This window comes from Cervus elaphus, chromosome 4, assembly GCF_910594005.1.
Source record: "Cervus elaphus chromosome 4, mCerEla1.1, whole genome shotgun sequence".
Taxonomy (NCBI): Eukaryota; Metazoa; Chordata; class Mammalia; order Artiodactyla; family Cervidae; genus Cervus; species Cervus elaphus.
In genome coordinates, this window is record NC_057818.1 from 4,690,819 (window position 1) to 4,712,096 (window position 21,278).

Here is a 21,278-nt window from a genome sequence, read left to right on the forward strand (position 1 = left end):
GTACTGGACTTTGCACCAGTAAGAAACAAACATGTGTCATGCTACTGACATCCTGGGTTTATTTGTTACCCCAGCATGCCAAGTCTAGCCTTACTATTACATCAATTTAACTGACAGGAATTTCAGAATAAGAGAAAATATGGGAGGTTATCAACAAAAAGAAAAATTTCCTAGAAGGATAAGTTTCCACAAAATGGCTGCTCCAAAGGACACCTGACCTAGCAATTTACTTTATTTCTTTATTTAAAATAAATATTTTGACCGCACCAGCCACCTTACAGGATCTTCGTTCCCTGTCCAGAGATCGAATGCAGGACACAGCAGGGACAGCCTCAAATCCTAACCACTAGGCTGCCAGGGAACTCTCATGACCCCACAATGTAAAAAGTTCCACATCAAGGCACAGCATTATTAAAGTTCAGAAGGCTAGTGATTTGAGAAGATACAAATCATGTGCCCCCAAATTACAGGGAAAGTAAAAGACTTTATGTAAAGTATGCTTTGTTTTCTTATTTTACCACATATGAACAATATGTTTCTGCCAGCAATCTAAGACAATTGAGTGGACATTATCTAAAAAAGCAACCTAGATGCAGGCACTGTGTTACATGTGAGACACAGAAAAAGATGTAACATGGTCTCTGCCTTGACTGGCTCACAGTCCATTGGGACAGCCAATCATGAAAACAAGTCATAACAAAATATGATATACGGTAAGTGCCATAAAGCAAGCAAAGAAAAAAGGATAAGCTGTGGGGGAAAAAGTATAAGGAAAAAGAATCTCTATAAATTTATTACTGTCGATGTACAGAACAGACTTTTGGACTCTGTGGGAGAAGGCGAGGGTGGGATGTTTCGAGAGAACAGCATCAAAACATGTATATTATCTATGGTGAAACAGATCACCAGCCCAGGTTGGATGCATGAGACAAGTGCTCAGGGCTGGTGCACTGGGAAGACCCAGAGGGAGCGGGTAGAGAGGGAGGTGGGAGGGGGGATCGGGATGGGGAATACATGTAAAACCATGGCTGATTCATGTCAATGTATGACAAAACCCACTACAATATTGTAAAGTAATTAGCCTCCAACTAATAAAAATAAATGAAAAAAAACAACAACAACAAAAAAACACCATACCTGAGCTACAGAATACTGTACTGTGAAACTGTATAATCCTCTGAGTAAAAAAAAAAAAAAATTATTACTGTCAAAGTCTTATTCATATTCACTAGGGAAAAAAGTTCTATTAACTGGGATATTTCTCTCAGGGACTCTGGTAAAGGACACAAAGGAATAACAAGCAGAATACTGTACACTGAGGCTATGTCTAGAAGAACTCCAGTTTTAACAAGCAATGAGAAGAGATTCGCAGGAATTCCCTGGGGGTCCAGCGGTTAGTATTCAGTGCTCTCACTGTCAAGGCCTGAGTTCAGTCCCTGTTTGAGAAACTAAGAGCCCGCGATCCATGGGGGCAGCCAGAAAAAAAAAAAGAAGGGCGGGGGAAGCTATCAAAATATCTTCAAGTAAGAGAACAGTTAAATTATAGACCACTTCTAATACACAAGAGGGATCCCTGTCAGGAAAAGGCCCACCATTAGCAACAGCTAATTCAAGTGCTATCAGCAGAAATTCCATCTTAACTTCATTTTCACTTAATCAGAACTTCCTGAAAAGTCTTTATTTAGCAGAAACTTTCCATGACTGGCCTCTTCCAAAAGGTGAATCATTTAGGAAAGTCTGAGCTAACTGGCTCAGCTGGTTATATGATAAGGAAGGGTAAAAAAAAAAATGACTACTTTTCCTCATTCCCCAATGTTAATGAGCTACACATTTTTCAAGTGGAGAAAAACTGAAACAAAATGGTAAAAACTCAAAATTTAGCATTTAAAACATATTAAGAAAAAAACTAAAACATAAATCTTTGCTAACACTACCTTATGCTTATACTTATAAATCCTTCCCAGTCATTATAGTTCTTTCTCATTTTTTTAAGATGTAGGAATGCTCTTAATTGATACAAAGACAGAAAGAGCAGAATAATGACATCAGGAAATTAAAAGATAAGCTCAAATCCATTTACCAAGTTTACATCAATTAAAATTCAGGCCCTCCAAATTCTTACATAATGTCCCTTATAATACATAAATTTAACTATAAAATGCTGCCAACATGCCAATTATTATCAGAATTTTTGTTTAGAAAGAAAAAATCCCAGATAACTTTTCCTTAGCATGTTATATGTCTCTGCAATATATATGTTTAGACAAATAAGCATATATACTACCTTTGAATATAAAATATATATATATGTGAGTGTGTATATCTATTGGAAAAAAAAGTGTTTCCTTATTCATATTTGTTTCTTTGATAGATACTGGGCTGCCCTCTTCTGACAAATGACAGAAACAGCAGGCTCCCTGGATACTCATCCAGTATTTAAAATCATGATGCATTTGCTTAAAAAATGAAATGGGAAAAAAATTTTTTAAAGAAAATTTGTGCCAACTATATTTATAAGTATTAATAAATTCACAAAATTTAATTTGATTAGGAAATTTAATGATTTTTCATAACAACAGTTATTCACCAGCTTCTCTTACTCTGTCAAGTCAATGGTAGGGTTATAATAAATCTTTTTCAGATATCCTGTATGATACGTGGGAAATAATGCAAACCAAGAAACATTTCCAAAAATTTAAAACCTATATTCCTAATGATATATTAAATTCTTTCTATATTTTTTCCAAACCATTAGAGGTTCACCTTCAGTGTTGCATACTACCCTCTCTGTTGGACAACTCAATAGTTCCCAGTGTGATTTCTGGCAGCAAAATACATTCTTAATTCACATCATCAAGATTTATTTAATGGATCCCGAAAAGGATTATAAGGGAAAAGACTGTCTTTGTAATGGAGAATCCCAACAGATACCGCCTAAGCAATCTAACTCATCAGCACCAGTGCTGGCTGGTAATGATATGATGCGCTGAGGAGAACAAATCATCAGTGCAGTATTTTTGTCTAAAGTGATTAACATGAAGCTAACCATGAGGAAACAATGCAACAACCGAAACTGAGAGACATTCTGCCACACAGATGAGCTCTTAACACCACATGCATGGGGTAATCCTGGACTAGATTTTGGACTGGACAAGAAATACAGATATTAAGAACATTTTGAAATAACTATGGAAAGATCTGACTAGAATTGTACATAGAGCTACCAAAAATGTGAGCTGCAAACTACCTGCTACTGGTCTAACAAAAGATAGGTACAAAAATTTTGAGTATTTAAAAACTCGCCTAGAAATTTGATGTCACAATATTCAAGATAACGAATGATGAACTCACAGCATTAAACAGAACATATACCAATTATTGCAAAGTACTCACATGTGATATTACTGTATTAGTCATGTGCAGTTAGACCATACTACAGTGAGAAAGTTTAGGGTTATTTTCTCAATTAAAACCCCAAAATGTGATAAAATGCAACCATTTCTCTTTACAAATTGTTATTTTTATAATCATTTTTTAAATCATATGACTTTAAAATTTATATGTTAATACTAAGAAATTGTTATTATTTTTTAATCCTAAATTGCTGATGGCAAAAAAAAAAAAAAACCCCACACTGTATGTCTCTGCAAAAAAACACTCTTTTTTTAAAAATATCTTTCCTGAATGCAACAAGTAATAAACCACATGATGATAACAGAAGTGACTTCAAAGAAATGAAGGGCAACTGAGGTGAAGCTGATTTTACTCTATGAGCCCTCACACACTGGGCTTGGTTTTCGATCACACAGGGCTAAGACCACAATGAGTTCTTTGCAGAGATGTTTTAGCTAGTAAAGTAACAAATTCACAAAAACTTCTGCAGAATTTACATATAAAACCTGAAGAAATAAGCACAAAATCAAAAGAATTATTTGAAAGAAACACTACTGAATTCAAAAGTCAATAGAAACAGATGCAAAATTCCATTCATTGGCATTGTGGCCTTTCGAGAAAGAAGTACTTTCAGTTGCTGAACTAAACAGAATAAACCATCCCCAGGACATCAGTAAAAGACCATATCAGTGATGCTTGCTTGGAAATCTTGGTGAATCTGTGACAAGGAAGGTAGTTCAAGTTTAACTTTCCAATGACACCATGGCTTGAAGTATTCGGGATCTGGCTTATGATAAACTATGACAAAGTTAGCAAAGTGTTTCTTCAATGCAATTTGAAGAATGACAAATTACTGCTGATATGAAAATTATTTTAATATTTGTGACTTAAACATGAGGGTGATATTAAAAGGTCTTTTTTTAAAAAATCAGTTTCTTGTTAACATTAACTGACAGTGATCTTTATAATAAAAGTAGGATCACATGACAACGGACAAGATTCGAAGCGTAAGTGTTTGGAAGAGTTAAGTTCCAATGACACAGCTGCAGGACAGGGAAACAGTTTAGATTAAGGAGTCTGTGCTAGAACATAAATCAACATACTGCTTCCTTTGCTGAGAAAAATCTTACTACAAAACAAAAACAAAAAACCCCACTATTCTGAGCACAGTAGGAAAACCTGTGAATCATATAAAGCTAATGCATTAAATTTAAAAGACTATATTTGATAAACTGAAAGCTGATCATAAATGTGGATATATTATCATGTATGCTGAGGTACAGTGGTTATGAAGAAAGTGCCGTAAGAATGATGAACTACAGAGAAATGTAGTGCTTCCAAAAGAGAAACATTAACCACATGGTCCCCAGTTCTGAAGATCTCAATGAGATAGTAAAACATGCTTATCTGTCTGCTTTGGTCAGTGTTTTTTTTAGGCTTTGTTTTGTTTTGTTTGAGGGTTGGGGGGCTGTGGCAGGAACTTTGAAGGATCTTAAGTTTCTTGACCAGAAATTGAACCTGGACCCTCAGCAGTGAAAACAGAGTCCTAACCACTTGACCGTCAGGGAATTCCCAGTTTGGTGTTTTCAACAACCTTAGTACTTTTCATACAAGGATGAGACTGAATATATTTTTCGGAAGCAAATAAATAATAAGAGCAAAAGTGAAAAATAAAAGCCTGAAGAACAGTCCCTACAAATTAACATGTTTGACAGAATATTTTGAATTATACTTTCCATAAAAAAAAAAAATCCACACATAGAGAATTCATGTATCCAGAATTCCTTTTTCCCATTGAAATATAACTTAAATTTAATTATAACTTGACAGGATAAACGACTGGAACTGACTACTGATGAAGCATGGAAGGTGAAATTGGAAAACACAGTTATTACTAATCATTTCATGATGAACCTAAATCATTACTCTCTATGCTTTAAACTTATATAGTGCTGTACATAAATTATTTCCTCAATAAAACTGCAAGAAAAAAAAGTTATTAATGACTTTGTTTGGAAAAAAAATGAAAATCCTGAACTTAATGAGACTGCATTAAAATTCACACGTCCATCTCCATTAATTTTACATTATTGCAGATTATTATTTAAATTATCTGCAGTGAAGGACCTTGACATAAAATTTTCAACGTGTTGCAGAACAGTATTATTGTAAAAGACAATCAAAAGAAATTATTAGAAAAATAAATTTAAAAGAGACACAATACAGCCTTTTGAGATGGATTTCATTATGATGAATATTATTTTTTAAAAAATTAAAAAGAAGACAAGGAAGAACACCAACACAGAAACAGTAATTTACAAATACATTATCCTCTAGGAGCAGGGCTGTCACCAATCCCACTTAGACTAGATAATTAACGAGAAAGAAATAAGCCATATTGACACATTAAAAACTAGAAAAATTAATATAAACAGTACTTTTTCAAAGTATGTGTCTAGATGTTAAGTATTAGGAACTGATACTCTACTCTTAGTTTCTTGTTTCAATTATAGAATTAAAGTGGATTCCTTTTATCAATCACTTACACTCACACTTTCAATGACCAACATGTAGAGTTACTGGGAATTCCCTGGTGGTCCAGCGGTTAGGACTCAGCGCTTTCGGCACCGAGGTCGGGGTTTCGACCCCTTGTCCGGGAACCGAGATCTCACAAGTTTTTTCGGGGTACAGCCAAGGGAAAAAAAAAAAGAGTATGGTTGTATAACTCTTTTCCTTTTCTTATTTATGTTCATTTTGATTGTATATATTGAAATGTAGCTTTATATCTGCATGTTAAATCTTATTGTTAAAAGTGTGAGCTTGCATTTTCTATCTTTTTAACATACTTTTCTAATAATTCCTTTTGTTGTGTTTTATGAAAGTATTGGTCTGCAGCAGTCTGAACATTTAAAATCAGGATCCTTCACTAGAGCAAGTTGAGAGAATAATTTTTATTAATGTGAAATCTACTGGATGTGAGAGTTACATTGAGTCACCATGGAAAATATCTTTGTTCTTAGGAAACAGGAATGAAGTATTTAAGAGTGAAGTGTCATGAGACCTACAACTCTTAAAAGGTTCAGCCAAAACCAAAAGAGAGAAATACAGATACAGATGGTGGAGAAAGAGGCAAAACATTTACAGGTGAGTCAGTATGACAGGCATATTCACTGTAATACTGTTCTTAGAACACTTCTGTAAGTGTAAAATTTTTGAGAAGAAAAAGGGAGAAGGAAAAAAAAATAACACAAAAAGAGTGGAAATATCTACGCATGTGTGCTGAGTACTCTGTCGCTTCAGTCACATCTGACTCTGTGACCCCATGGACTGCAGCCTGCCAGGATCGTCTGGTCCATGGGATGCTTCAGGTCAAAATAATGGATAGGGCTGCCTTGCCCTTCTCCAGGAAATATATATATGTGTAACTTACTTCATAGTAGAAAGTAACACAACATTGTTAATCAACTGTATTCCAATAAAAAAAGAGGCAAGACCACCACCAACAAAAAAATAATAATAGTTTTCCTTCACATCATTTATAAAACAATGCCAAAACTTTTTCCAAGATATATTTTCACTAGATGAAACAACTGTTGGAAATTAGATATTAATTGTTTTTAAGAACATCAACTTTAAGGAAAATGACATTACTGATTGGCAGGCACTTCAACTGTTCTCCTCTAGCTCTAAATTACAAATCCACTGTTTTCATATTATAATTTTTTAAAAATGGGAAAGAAGAAATTCTAGGCATGTGGCTCTCATCCAAAACAACCAGAGTATTAAGCCTGTACTGTTTTTCTAAACTAGTAACAAATCTATGAATCAACTGAAAAAAGTAATATTGAGATGAGGAAACAGAATCAGAATCAAACTTCTCTCTTAGTACTTTCAACTGTCACCTGATTTCAAACGTTTTATTGGGACTTCTACTTCAAAGTTAGGGAAAGTAATTAAGGGAGAAAGAGCCAGACACAAAGCATGGCAACGAGTAAGTGGAAACAGAGAGTTAACTCTTACAATTTTGTTGTTTCTGTTCAGCCAACCGTTTCATACTACCCCAAAACTACATTATCATATGGGAAAGGACATTCTCATGTTCCCTGATGATTAATGGAGCCACTGTTTTCCTTGAGTTCAACTGTAACTCATCCAAAATATTAAGATAGGTTGGAAAGAGGACAGATGTCTAACATCATTTAGAAACATCATGTTCCTTTTTAGGGGCTTGCCTCCCTGGTAGTCCAGAGGTTAACAATCACTGGGCAATGCAAGGGACACGGGTCTGATCCCTGATCTAGAAAGATTCCACATGCCTAGGGGCAGCGAAGCCTGTGCATCACAACTAATGTGCCTGCACTCTAGAGCCCGTGCTCTGCAACCAGAGATGCCACGATGAGGAGCCCGAGCACCACACAGGAGAAAACTCACGTGTAGCAACGAAGACCCAGCGCAGCAAAAAAATAAATAAAATATTTATCAAAAGAAAAATGTTCCTTTTAAAAAGAACTACCTTTGGAGAAAAAAAAAAAAGAACGAAGTTTGAAGTTTGTGAATGTCATCTTACCTGACTTCTTCACCAGCAAAATCAAACACCTTTGTAATTTTAACTTTTTCTGTTTCTTGAGGTTTCTCTAGCTTTTCTGCTTTGACCAAATGACTTGAACTTGTCTCTTCAGTCTCCTCTCCTGTCTATGAAAAAAGAAGTGTAATAAGTTTCATATTAGGATGAAAACTAAAAGATCCACCCAAATATATTGTTTCTGGCTAGTCTTAACATGTGTTTCATCTCTAAACACTTAAATACTCACTGAAAATTGATATGATTAGAAACACTTATGTTTTCTCCCATAGGGAATGCTTTGCTTTTCACTTACTAGAGTTACTATTAAAAAGCAGCTAATCAGATTTCTGCTGTAAGCCTCAAATCTCAGTTTGCAAATTAAAAAAAAATCTATCTGGGAAATTTCCGAGAAGCATTCATCCTATTCACCTGTTAACTTACTTTAACATGTGTACTTGGGGGCACTTTTGATTTCGGGCCTACATCATTCAGGAAGCTGGCCCATAGTTCATCCTCCTTCTTTTTCCTGGCATCCTCTGACTCAATGCCTTTTTCCTGCCCTGTTGCTCCATCTTCCTCCTCACTACTACTTCCTCCAGATTCCTCGTTGGCATCCTCTTCATCCTCTTCTTCTAGTGAGAGGCCACCTTGTTTTCTCTTCCTAGTCACCAACAGTAGGAAGGAAGAAGGAAGATAAGACAAACAGGCAAAACAATTTCAGTTATTCCTTTCTGAATTCCAAACATGTTGGAAACTTCAGAAAACTTTCAAATCGGGACGACTGATTTAAAGGACTACTTACCTCACCATGTGACATGGTGAGTGGGAGAGGTTAAGCTGAGATTTTGTGGAAGAAAAAAAGAACGGAGCTCTTAGAGTTACCATTTTCCAAAAACACTTAGAATCAGAATATACTCTTCTACTTCTGAATTAGGACTAGCTATTCTCACCAAGAAAACACCGAAAATCACCTCAATCAAAAAGAGGGCTCTAAGAACATACATATGCCAGATACTTTTAAAAGCCACTCCATTTGGAAAAGAGAAAGTGAAGAGACCCTCAGATTTATTCACAATGTTTCTTCCTAGAGTTCTGAGAGTGGGGAGTGGAGAATCCATGCTTCTTCCAACTTTCTGAAGATATGAAAGCTGGAATACAGAAAAACTCAAGGACAAAAGAATTGAGCCAAGACTTAAAAGAGCAAATTGTTTCCTAAGACTATTCTGACTTCAAGTGAATCATCTAATACTCAAAATTCTTCTACAATCTGCTTTTTGCTTCAATGCCCAGGAAGACAGAAACACCAATCAAAGAGAATAAAAGACTTCTATTGAAAGACTCCCTTATCTGAGTTAAGTAACTTGTGAGAACTTTCATACTTTTTTGTTGGGAGTGCAATTTAGTACCAGGCTTAGAGAAGGTAATTTGCCTATACCAATATATATATATATTTTACTACCTACAACCCTGGGTCAAACAATTCTACTTCTCAGTGACCTGATTTATAAATATACAAGGGTACAAAGACAAAGAATATTCATTGCAGTCTTATTTGCTGTAGTAAAGATAAGGACAATCTAAAGGTCTCTCAAGCAATGTTTAAATAGAGTAGAGTCTATCCATATAATGCAACACAATGCAGTTACCAAAAAGAAAAAGGTACAGCTAAATGTACTGCTGCAGCATCATCTCCAAGGTGTGAAATAAGGAAAGTGACAAAAGATACGCAGACTACGCTACTAGTCATATGCTTTTTAGAGTAGGAGGTACAGGGTATTCTCTACTGGTCACTGGTTAGGACTCCCCGCTTCTACTGCAGAGAGCATGAATCCAGTCCCTGGTCAGGGAACTAAGATCCCACAAGTTGTGTGGCCAAAAATTTTAAAAAGTAGGAAATACAAAATACATATTTATACATATACAGAATGAGGGGCTTCCCAGGTGGCTCGGTGGTAAAGAATCGCCTGCCAGTGCAAGAGACACAGAAGACTGGAATTCAATCACTGGGTCGATAAAGATTCCCCTGGAGGAGGAAATGGCAAACCCACGCCAGTATTTTTGCCTGGAAAACTCCACAGACAGAAGAGCCTGGCGGACTAAAGTCCATGTGATTGCGAGGAGCTGGACACGACTTAGCGACTGAACATGCATGCACAGAGAATTATTTCTGGCAGTGTAATTCTTCTGAGACAAAGCAACAAGAAATAGGAATGGGATACATATTTTATCTAGTAATTGAGCTTTTCTTTTCTCTTTTTGGCACACCACACAGCTTGTAGAATCTCAGTTCCCCAACCAGGGACTGAATCAGGCCCTGGCACTGGATGCATGGAGTCCTAACCCCTAGACCACCAGGGGATACCCCAGTTTTGCATTTTAAATCAGGTGCACATATTACCTATTAATTTTTTTTATTAAAGTTCAAAAATTATTAAAGCTTACCAGAGAATAAGAATTTAATCCTAAAATGTCACCAAATATTTCCCTCAATGAGAAAAAGGTTAGAGACTGGCAACAAGAAATCTGTCATCAGACCAATGCCAGCAATCTCGATGGCTGTGTCAACAGCCTCTGACTTCTAAGGGCCTTGAGGGCAGCATCACCTGGCCAGAACGCTCTCAGCCTTTCTTTTTGTCCCTTTGGTTTTCTGTGTCTCCTCTTCACCATCCACTTCATCTTCCTTCACTAATTCATTTATATCATCTTCACTATACTCTCCACCTGAAATAACATAACACGGTGGTCAGACAGACAGGAATAAAGGTTTTCACATGAAGATGACACATTTTCATTACGAAAAACTAGTACTTTCCTTTGTTCTTCACCAGACTAACATATTTTCTGAGGGCTAGCTGTCCTCCCTGTTCCTGAAGACTAGGATAAGTTCCCCTACTCCAGGCCTCTAGGAGAGTTCATTAACTCACTCTACTTATATTTGCAATTTCTGCTATGCTCCATCAACCATGAGGACATGGATCAGCATGTCTTTAGAACTATATGCTGAATGAACAGAAATTCAATCTATTACTGTCACTTTTTAGAGAAGAAATGATATTTTTACCTCATCATGGATATCTTTCAAAAGTAAGCCAAAGGATCTTCTCTTATCAATAAAAGAGGTTTAGAAAGAGGCTTAAAAACTTCAAGTTAGACAGAAAAAACAAGTATGTCCATTTCCCATCTTCAGACACTGACATTCAGGGTCCCCAACAAAAGTGCTCCTTGGATGACTAGTCTGACCACTTTCTGTGGGTACCAGTCAACAGATTCTGTACACACAGAGATTCAACCAATTTTTTTCTTTTTTATTTCACATAAGCTTTATTGCAAGTTCAGTTCAGTTCAGTTCAATTCAGTCGCTCAGTCGTGTCTGACTCTGCGACCCCATGAATCGCAGCACACCAGGCCTCCCTGCCCATCACCAACTCCCGGAGTTTACTTAAATTCATGTCCATCGAGTCGGTGATGCCATCCAGCCATCTCATCCTCTGTATAACATACCAAAAAGCACACAAGCTAATGCACAAGTCGCTGAAATTGTGCAAACTGAACACTCCTGTATAACTAGACCCAACTGAAGAAGCAGAACATGAACAGCATTGCAGAAGCCCCTTGTGCCCTATTGCAATCACACTAGAGAACCACATTCCACATCCCACAGAGAACCATTACCCTGAAGTCTAACGAAATAGATTAGTTTTATCTGTTTTTGAGCCTTAAGCAGACGCCTACAATATGAACTCTTGCATCCAGCTTCTTTCACTCAACACTTCATGTAAGTCACCTTGCCTGGAGAATTCCAAGGATGGAGGCTAGAGTACATGGGGTCGCAAAGAGTCAGACATGATTGAGCAACTAACTCTTTCATTTCACTTTGCATGGAGGTATAGCTTCTTCACTGTCATCCCTAAATATTATTTCATTATATGACTATACCACAATTTATTTACCCATTCCCGTGTTGATGGATATTTGGTTTGGAGCCATTACAAAGAGTGGTATTTTGAATATTACTCCAGGTCCACTTAATTATTAAAGGTTTAATGCATAATGAACTAGGACTGCCAAACAACTGAGGAAAGTCTCTAATATCAAAGGCAAGACTGAAAACAGAAAGGAATTCAGAGGAAACAAAACTAGGGAAAAAAACTTTTATAATTAATATCCATATAGTAATAAGACACTTGCACTCACAAAACAAGAACACGATGCTATTTAAAAGTTTTTGAACAACAGAAAGAGTTACTAAAAATTAAAAATATTCAAGGGTCACATCTTGATGCCCAATACTGGTGATGAGGACAACAAGAAAATAAAGCACATGCCACATCACGGCTTCGGAAGTTCCTGGTCTACAATGTCAAGGAGCTTGAAGTACTGCTGATGTGCAACAAATCTTACTGTGCTGAGACTGCACCCAACACCGATAAGAAATCCAGTGTCATGGTGGAAAGAGCAGCCAACGGGGCCATCCAAGTCACCAATTCCAGGCCACACAGAGAAGAAAACACACAGACAGCTTGTGTACACATTGTATTTGTGTTAATAAAAGCCATAAATCATAGAAAAAATATGGAAAAAGAAAAATACTCAATAGAAGAGGATGATGTTAAAATACTGAAATATTCACATAAAGAAAAAAAAAATCAGAGTTAGAAAACAGAGGATCAAAATGGAAGAAAAGAGAGTGCCAGTCCATAAGGTATAACATGAGTGAGAAGTCAAAGTTGCTCAGTCGAGTCCAACTCTTTGCGACCCCACTGACTATACAGTTCATGGAATTCTCCAGGCCAGAATACTGGAGTGGGTAGCCTTTCCCCTCTCCAGGGGATCTTCCCATCCCAGGGATCGAACCCAGGTCTCCCACATTGCAGGCAGATTCTTTACCAGCCGAGCCACCAGGGAAGCCCAACGTAAGAGTAAATATACAAATAATGATTCCAAAAAAATAAAATAGAGAAAACTCCCCTTCTCAAATTTAAAAAGTTCCATAAGGCCAAGACCAATGGATGAAAACAGACTCATACTAAGGTACAGTATATTACTGTGAAATATCAGAAAATATCAGGAACGAAGACAAGATTCTATCAGCTTCCAGAGACAAACAAATTTTATGTAAACGAGTAAAAACTAGCAACAAGAGACTTCTTAAAATAATGGAGAAATACCTTCAAAATTCAGATAGAAAACTATTATAGAACACAGAACTCCATGCCAAGCTATTAATCATGCCTGAGGGTCACCTGCTTATTTTTAGATAGTCATGGTCTCACACAAAAAAAGTTTTTATCATCCATCTTTCTTCAAGAAGCTATTTGAGGATTTATTCTCATTTTCGTGGAACAAACCAAGAATGAAGACATCACGGGACCCAAGAAACAAAGAATCCAAAAGAAAAGGGAGACAAAAGGAACATCCAGAGTGGTGGTCCGGCCGGAAGATTTTAAGTTTAAAAATGGTAAAGTCAAGTCAAATCCGAGCAGGTCAGAAGACAAAGAGGGACTTCAAAAAAGTGAATGATTATTTAATATATCAAAATGTCTTGGAAGATGATTTAGACAATTTTGAGAGTTAAGGATCAAATCAGTATTAAGTATACAGATGACTAAGCAACAACAAAATGACAATTATTCACTCCAGAGAAACCTAGTTTAGGAAAAGCAATAACTGTATATACCACATGGTTCAGCCAAGAACCAGGTGTCCACAAAGTCATTACAAAAAAAGGAAACAATACCAGCCTAACCCAAATTAGACATAGGAACATTGGCAGGCTGGGGATTTGGGAAGGGTCTGAAGTTTAAAAAGTCTATGTTTTGGCAGTGAGAAGACTCAAGAGGGTATTAAAAGAAGACCTAACATGGATCAGTTAAGTCAACAAACAATGGAAATACCAAATTTTGAAAGAAGAAAGCAGTTTCTTCTAGAGAGAACTGACAGGGATGATAGGTGATGGAAAAGGTTCAGATTCAAAATAAGTATTTCAGAAATACTGGACTATTTTTAAGCATACCCATGCCACCTTTTTAGCTTCATGGGTGGGGGGGGGGGGGGGCTCAGACGGTAAAGAATCTGCCTGCAAAGCAGGAGACCCGGGTTGGAGCCCCTGGAGAAGGGAATGGCAACCTACTTCAGAATTCTTGTCTGGGGAATTCCAAGGACAGAGGAGCCTGGTGGGTTAAAAATCCATGGGGTCGCAAAGCAGCGGACACAACTGAGCGACTAACACTCAAACGGTACTTTTGATTAATCTGAAAGCTAGTTTTCAAATGATCACACTGACCAATATCATAAGACCAATGTTGGTGGATAAGAATGGAACCTGGAAAAAAAAAAAGAATGGAACCTGGTAACCCAGTTGGGAAGCTATGGAGAGTCTTCGTGATAAAGGAACCTCAGTAAGAGCGAGATTGCTGAGGGAGTGATTAGAAATGAATCTTCCACGTGGACTCAAACGAACTGAATGATCATAAGGATCAAAAGAGTGAGAATAAGGTCAACTCCGACGGGTTTTTCGGTTTTGCTTTTACCTGAGCGATTGTTCCAGCAGATACATCTAATGAGATGGGGGAGCCTGTGGGAAGCGCAGGATGGCGGACGAGTTATGTCTGGGTGACATTTTAGCCCGAATCGGTTTTAGAAGCCTATACATAAACTTTAAAACTAAGGTCTGAAAAGACAGCAATGAGTGCAATCTTTGCTAAGAAGTAAAGGGCATCATTATGTTAACTTTTTAACAACCAGATCACTTCTGAGGACTGAAAGTGAAAAGGTTATATGTGGGACATGCCAGTTAGCAACTCCCTGGGGACGCAAGGTCTGCCTTTCAGAAGAGTTCAGGGTGGGTGTGAAAACGCGATGCCCAACCACCGGCAGCGTCTGAGTTCACTTGCAGGTTCCCGCCCTCCCGGGCGGCGAGGGGGGGGAGGGGGGCGGCGGTCCAATCCAGGCCACCAGGAGCCGCTGCGCAAAACGCCGCGGCGGACGCAACCAGGGCCACGCGGGCCGCGCGGAGCCGGCCGGCCGGCGAGGGCGTGGGGCGGGGCCGCCTGAGGCGAGCGCTGCCGGGCCACCGGGCCCACGCACGACGGGCAAAGCGCGCCTCACGTGAGCCGCTGGGCGGGGCGAGTCGCCTCTCGCCTCAGGCGGAGTCGCTCACCCGAGGGCACGTAGTCCTCGTCCTCCTCGGAGGTGGAGAAGTCTTCAGAGTCGAATTCCTCCATGTCGCTACCGCGCAGGGTCTACAGGGGCGAAGCAGCTGTGCCCAAAGGCAAAGCTCTAGGGATAGAGCGTAGTGGTGCGAGACAGGAGGCGGTGGCTGGGGCGGACCCCGCAGAGTGGAGCATGCGCAACGCGTGCTACGCGCTCCCAATGCGACACTTCCGGACCAGAGCCTCGGGCTTGCAGACGCGAGCTCGCTGCTGAGCCGAGGCATGCTGGGACGAGTAGTCTTCAGAACTCCGCCGCTTCGCCTGAGAGGATGTGTCCTTGAAGCAAAAATTTGTTTGCCCGTGGGGAGACGGCCGATCTTTGTTCAGTAGTTGACGTTTTTGAACTCGCTTACTTGTGAAAACTTAATGTCACCCCAAAAATCAATGTTTTCGGCGCTTTCTGGGTTTACTTGCGGACATGCGCAAAGAGTGAAAATTTTGAGTTCACCACTGGTGGGTCATCGAGATTGGAGGCACATGATCCACTGTATTACTTCAGCTCTAGAAGTGTAAATAAGTGTCGTATTCGCAATCTATTACTTGCCGCGGTTTTTCATCTTTGGGCTCTCTGTTAGAGATTTCGCTGTTTAAAACGACCCTGAGCGTAGTGCAGGGGTGCTGCCTAATGTTCATAAGCGCAAGAAGGCTGTGATGTGCCTTACGGAGAAAAATACGTGTGTTAGATAAGCTTCATTCAGGCATGAGCTGTAGTGCTGTTGGCCCTGGGTTCAATGTTATTCAATCAACTATCCGGTACATCAAGAAAAATGAAAGGAAGTTCGCTGATCCGTATGTGAAGCTGCTCCGTAAAGTGCTAAAGTGACATCCATAGTATGGGAGGAAGCTATGGAATAGATGGAAAAGCGGCTCAGTTTGTGGATTCATGAGATGACAACTGATTAAAAAAAAAAAAAAATCTCGTGGACAGCATTGTTGTGAAGCTAAAAGCCAAAGAACCTCTCCGCTAGTGCTGGAAGGCTTGCACATTTCAAAAGTCAGCGTGGTATCAGTAGTGTTAACCTTGCAGGTGAGGCAAGTTTTGCAGATCTGGAAGCTGTGGAAGAACTCAAACAATACTTGCTAATTGTTATACAGGAAGAGGGGTATATGAAAGAGCAGGTTTTCAGTGCTTATGAAACTGGCTTATTTTACAGGGACGTTGGCAAAAGAACCTATATAATGCGAATGGCCTCCAATGCCACTGACTTTAAATCATTCCAGGAATATGAAACCTTACTTTTGTGCACCAATGCTAAGGTCGACTTTAAGTGCAAACCCCTACTGGTATAGAGCTTCAAGTTCGGTTACTTAAGAGGGAAAACCATGAACCATATCTTAGATAAGTCCCTTGGAAGTGGAATAAAAAACCCTGGATGACCTCTGATTGGTTCCACAGCTGTTTCATACCAAAAGTTGAATATCTCCAGGGCAGAAACTTTGCCTTCAAGATTTTGTTAATTTTGCATAATACCCCACTCTACTGTTATAGGACACTCAAAAATCTCCATGCCAAGGTACAAGTTATTTTCATGCCCACAAATACTACCTCTCTCAACCAGCCCTTGTATCAGAGTTCACTCACTCAGTCATGTCCAACTCTTTGCAACCCCATGGATTGCAGCATGCAAGACTTCCCTGTCCATCACCAACACCCAGGGCTTACTCAAACTCATGTCCATCCATTCCGTGATGCCATCCAACCATTTTATCCTTTGTTGTCCCCTTCTCCTCTCACCTTCAATCTTTCCCAGCATCAGGGTCTTTTCCAATGAGTCAGCTCTTTGCATCAGGCGGCCAAAGTATTGGAGCTTCAGCATCAGTCCTTCCAATGAATATTCAGGACTGATTTCCTTTAGGATTCACTGGTTGGATCTCTTGCAGTCCAAGGGATTCTCAAGAGTCTTCTCCAACACCACAGTTCAGAAGCATCAATTCTTTGGTGCTCAGCTTTCTTTATAGTCCAACTCTCACATCCATACATGACTACTGGGAAAACCATAGCCTTGACTAGATGGACCTTTGTTGGCAAAGTAATGTCTCTGCTTTTTAATATGCTGTCTAGGTTAGTCATAACTTTTCTTCCAAGGAGCAAGTGTCTTTTAATTTCTTGGCTGCAGTCACCATCTGCAGTGATTTTGGAGCCCAAAAAAATAGTCTCTCACTGTTTCCACTGTTTCCCCACCTATTTGCCGTGAAGTGATGGGACCAGATGCCATGATCTTTCCTGAATGTTGAGTTTTAGGCCAGCTTTTTCACTCTCCTCTTTCACTTTCATCAAGAGGTTCTTTAGTTCTTCTTTGCTTTCTGCCATAAGGGTGCTGTTATCTGCATATCTGAGGTTATTGATGGTTCTCCCGCCAATCTTAATTCCAGCCCAGCATTTTTCATGATGTACTCTGCATATGTTAAATAAGCAGGGTGACAATATACAGCCTTAATGTACTTCTTTCCCTATTTGGAACCAGTCGGTTGTTCCATGTCCAGTTCTAACTGTTGCTTCCTGACCTGCATACAGATTTCTCAGGAGGCAGGTCAGGTGGTCTAGTATTCCCATCTCTTGAAGAATTTTCCAGTTTGTTGTGATCCCCACAGTCCAAGGCTTTGGCATAGTCAGTAAAGCAGAAGTCGATGTTTTTCTGGCACTCTCTTGCTTTTTCGATGATCCAACAGTTGTTGGCAATTTGATCTCTGCTTCTTCTGCCTTTTGTAAATCCAGCTTGAACATCTGGAAGATGTTCACGTACTGTTGAAGCCTGGCTTGGAGAATCTTGAGCATTACTTTGCTAGCGAGTGAGATGAGTGCAATTGTGCAGTAGTTTGGACATTCTTTGGCACTGCTTTTCTTGGGGGTTGGAATGAAAACTGACCTTTTCCAGTCCTGTGGCCACTGATGAGTTTTCCAAATTTGCTAGCATATTGAGTGCAGCCCTTTCACAGCATCATCTTTCCATAGCACTTTCATAGCTCAACTGGAATTCCATCACCTCCACTAGCTTTGTTCATAGTGATGCTTCCTAAGGCCCACTTGATTTTGCATTTCAGGATGTCTGGCTCCAGGTGAATGATCACACCATCGTGGTTATCTGGGTCATGATCTTTTTTGTATAGTTCTGTGTATTGTTGCCACCTCTTAATATCTTCTGCTTCTGTTAGGTCCATACCATTTCTGTCCTTTATTGTACCGATGTTGGTTGCATGCCCTTGGATCAAGGGTAAGTATTCAAGGCACATTATACTATGGAGCTCTATAGCAAGGCTTTTGAGGCTCTCAACACCAATAAGGAAACTACTATGATGGACTACTGGAAGTCAGTCTCTATACGCAATGTGATTATGTTGGCACAGCCTGGAACAATATCAAGCAGACAACTATCAATAACTTGGAAAAATATTTGACCAGACTGTGTGAAAAATTTCCAAGGCTCTGAACGTGTTGCAGAAGGTATAAAGAAGATTGTCAAAAGCATAATCCATATCACATGACAAATAAGTGGAGAAGACTTTGATGACATGAGGTAAGACGTGGAGGAAATTTTGTCACAGAAAGCAATAGAACCCACCAACAAAGACTGGCCAAGATGGCAAAACAAGGTGATGATGATAGTGATGACAGCCTAAGAGTCTCGAAACTGTACCTGTTACAGCAGGCTAAAAACTCAGCCTTAAAGAAAAATTATCACTGACATGGAAGAGTGTGAGCAAATACTTGATCAAAGCCTCAAATTTAAGCGCTTAACTTCCTATGCCTTTGCCACCTATGCCGAGATGTCTAAAGATTTGAGGCAAAAACCAAGCAGACAGGGCTAATCCAGTTTCTGGAGCCAGTTTAGGAGGGAAAAGTGCCAACTCCACAGTGGTGAAGCCAAACTTCTGAGGTTGAACTGACAGATGTCAACCTGCAACCCTCTTCATCTGCAGAATGAGCTCCACCAACCTGTCCCTTGGTTTTGTGGGGTAAGCCAAGGTGGAGAGGTTTGACCAGTGTGCACTGCATCACTGTACAGCCTGTAGCTCCATCAATAGGAAAATATTAGGTAATGCTTTTATAAAACTTTAAATGCTGAATTTTTCACTTCTCAGGACTTTATATGCATGACTATACAGACTAATATGTGTTTATGTATGACTTAGGGGAGAATTAAGGTACACAATCTCTGTTATTCATAACAGTAATACTCATTGCAATAATTGTTTCATTATAAATACTGTATATCATTATTTATAAAAATGATATATTAAAGTGTATCTTTGGACAGAAACACAGGTAAAACAAGGTTATGTACTCATCAGGTGACAAAAACCTATAGGTTCTCAGAAACATACAGGAACTCAACCCTGTATTTTTGTCAACTGTGTGTCTTACAGACATAATTACAAGGATAAGCTGTATTCTAGAAATCAAACATCATCCACTATGTTTCCTTCAAGCTAATACATATGGAAGTACTACCGTATGTAATGCTTCTTATTCTCTCAGATTAAAAAATTTAAATTATACTGCAACTCTGGGAGGCAGTAATCCTATTCTGTGGGGGTCTTTTCACATTAATGGTATCCTTTTAAGCATAAAAATTTTTAATTTTTATGAAGTGTCTACCTGGTTTCTAATGTCCCTCGTGCATTGGGGGTTGTATCTCATGTACCTTTGACTAACCCAAGATGACACAACTTATTCCTGTATTCTTCTAAGTTTTATAGCTTTAGTTCTTAAAGTCTATGACCCATTTCAATAAATCTTTCTTATGTGAGAACAACAGAAAAACAGATGTAAAATTGAGATCCAATATTTGGGAGCTGACCATTCTCAGTCTCGTTTTCCTTGGACAGCACCGATAAACCCAGCGATGACAAACTGGGATGTAGCCTTTTGCCCCATCCCTGGGATCTGAGTCTGGGGAAAAGGCTACCCCAGAGTTCTTCAGCAGTCTCTCTCCTCCATCACCCTGCTTCTCCCACCCTCCTCTTCACAGCTTAACAGCACCCCATACGTTTGTTCAGATTCTGACCACTTTAAGGGTAACCAAGTCACTGTTTTCTCTCATGTTAAATTATTTAGTAAGGAGGTCTAAAGTTGGCTAGCAGGCCAAATCCAGCTTAAAGACATATACTTTTGGACTTGAAAAGCATTTTCCATGAATTAAAATAGGTCACCAGCTTTTATATTATGATTTTGAAGAAATATACATTTGGTCATTGAGATGACCAAAATTTCTCACATATACTTGGTCTTCATCCACAGTTCCTGGCTCGTATCTTTCAAAACCCTGGAATTTCAGAAATATTGAGTGATCAAGGTGTTTTATGAAGGTGACTTTTAGAAAAACCAAAGGATAGGTGCTGGTTGCCAGGAGAGCCAACCTTGTGATTACAAGATTGAACTTTCTAAGCCCCCTACAGCACTCCCCTGCCCCACCTCTGGGGAGGTGCAGTGTGTTGCAAGCCGAATCCCTCCCCAGTAGCCAATGATTTAATGAATCATGCATATGTAATGAAGTCTCCATAGAACCCAAAGGACAGGGTCGAGAGATTCCCAGTTGGTGACCATGTGAAAATTCAGGGAGAACTGTGCCCATGGAGAGATCATGGAAGCTCCACACTCCTTCCCCAAGCATAGCCCTGTGCGTGTCTTCGATATGGCTGTTCCCTGAGTTACATCCTTATGATAAACCAGTGATCTAATAAGTAAAATGTCTGAGTTCTATGAGTCAGTCTAACAAATTAATAGAACTCAACTTACAGCCAATCAGTCAGAAGCATAGGTAACAACCGGGACTTGGAACTGTATTCTAGAGTGGGAGTTGGTCTCGTAGGACTAAGTCCTTAACAGGTAGAATCTGGTGCTGTGTCTGGGTGGAGTCAGAATTGAGTTCAACTGCGGGGACACCATGCTGTTGTCCAAGAATTGCTTGTTGGTATGGGGAACACTCAATATACGAGCACTTAAAAACTGAGAGATTGCACATAATCTAGATTTCCAACTTCCTTTTAAAAAGTAGAGAATCTGCCAAGACTGGGCACACAATCCCACCAAGCAGAAATAGGCTGAAACTGAGGAATCCCTGTAGACAAAGGTCTCCAGTCTGCCACAATAAAATCCCAATACCCTACAA

The 21,278-nt window shown here is 39.3% G+C and overlaps 1 protein-coding gene across 1 annotated transcript in view; it reads right to left on the reverse strand.

Moving 5' to 3' along the window:
• Positions 1–15,311, reverse strand: part of CFDP1 (craniofacial development protein 1) — a 97,928-nt gene extending 82,617 nt beyond the window's left edge. The window contains exons 1-4 of the mRNA XM_043898068.1: positions 15,117–15,311; positions 10,561–10,678; positions 8,399–8,618; positions 7,961–8,085 (exon numbers count right to left, since the gene is read on the reverse strand). Coding sequence (XP_043754003.1) covers positions 7,961–8,085; positions 8,399–8,618; positions 10,561–10,678; positions 15,117–15,180 — 527 coding nt within the window. The 5' untranslated portion in view covers positions 15,181–15,311. The remainder of the gene's footprint in view (positions 1–7,960; positions 8,086–8,398; positions 8,619–10,560; positions 10,679–15,116) is intronic.
• Positions 15,312–21,278: the final 5,967 nt, after the last annotated feature.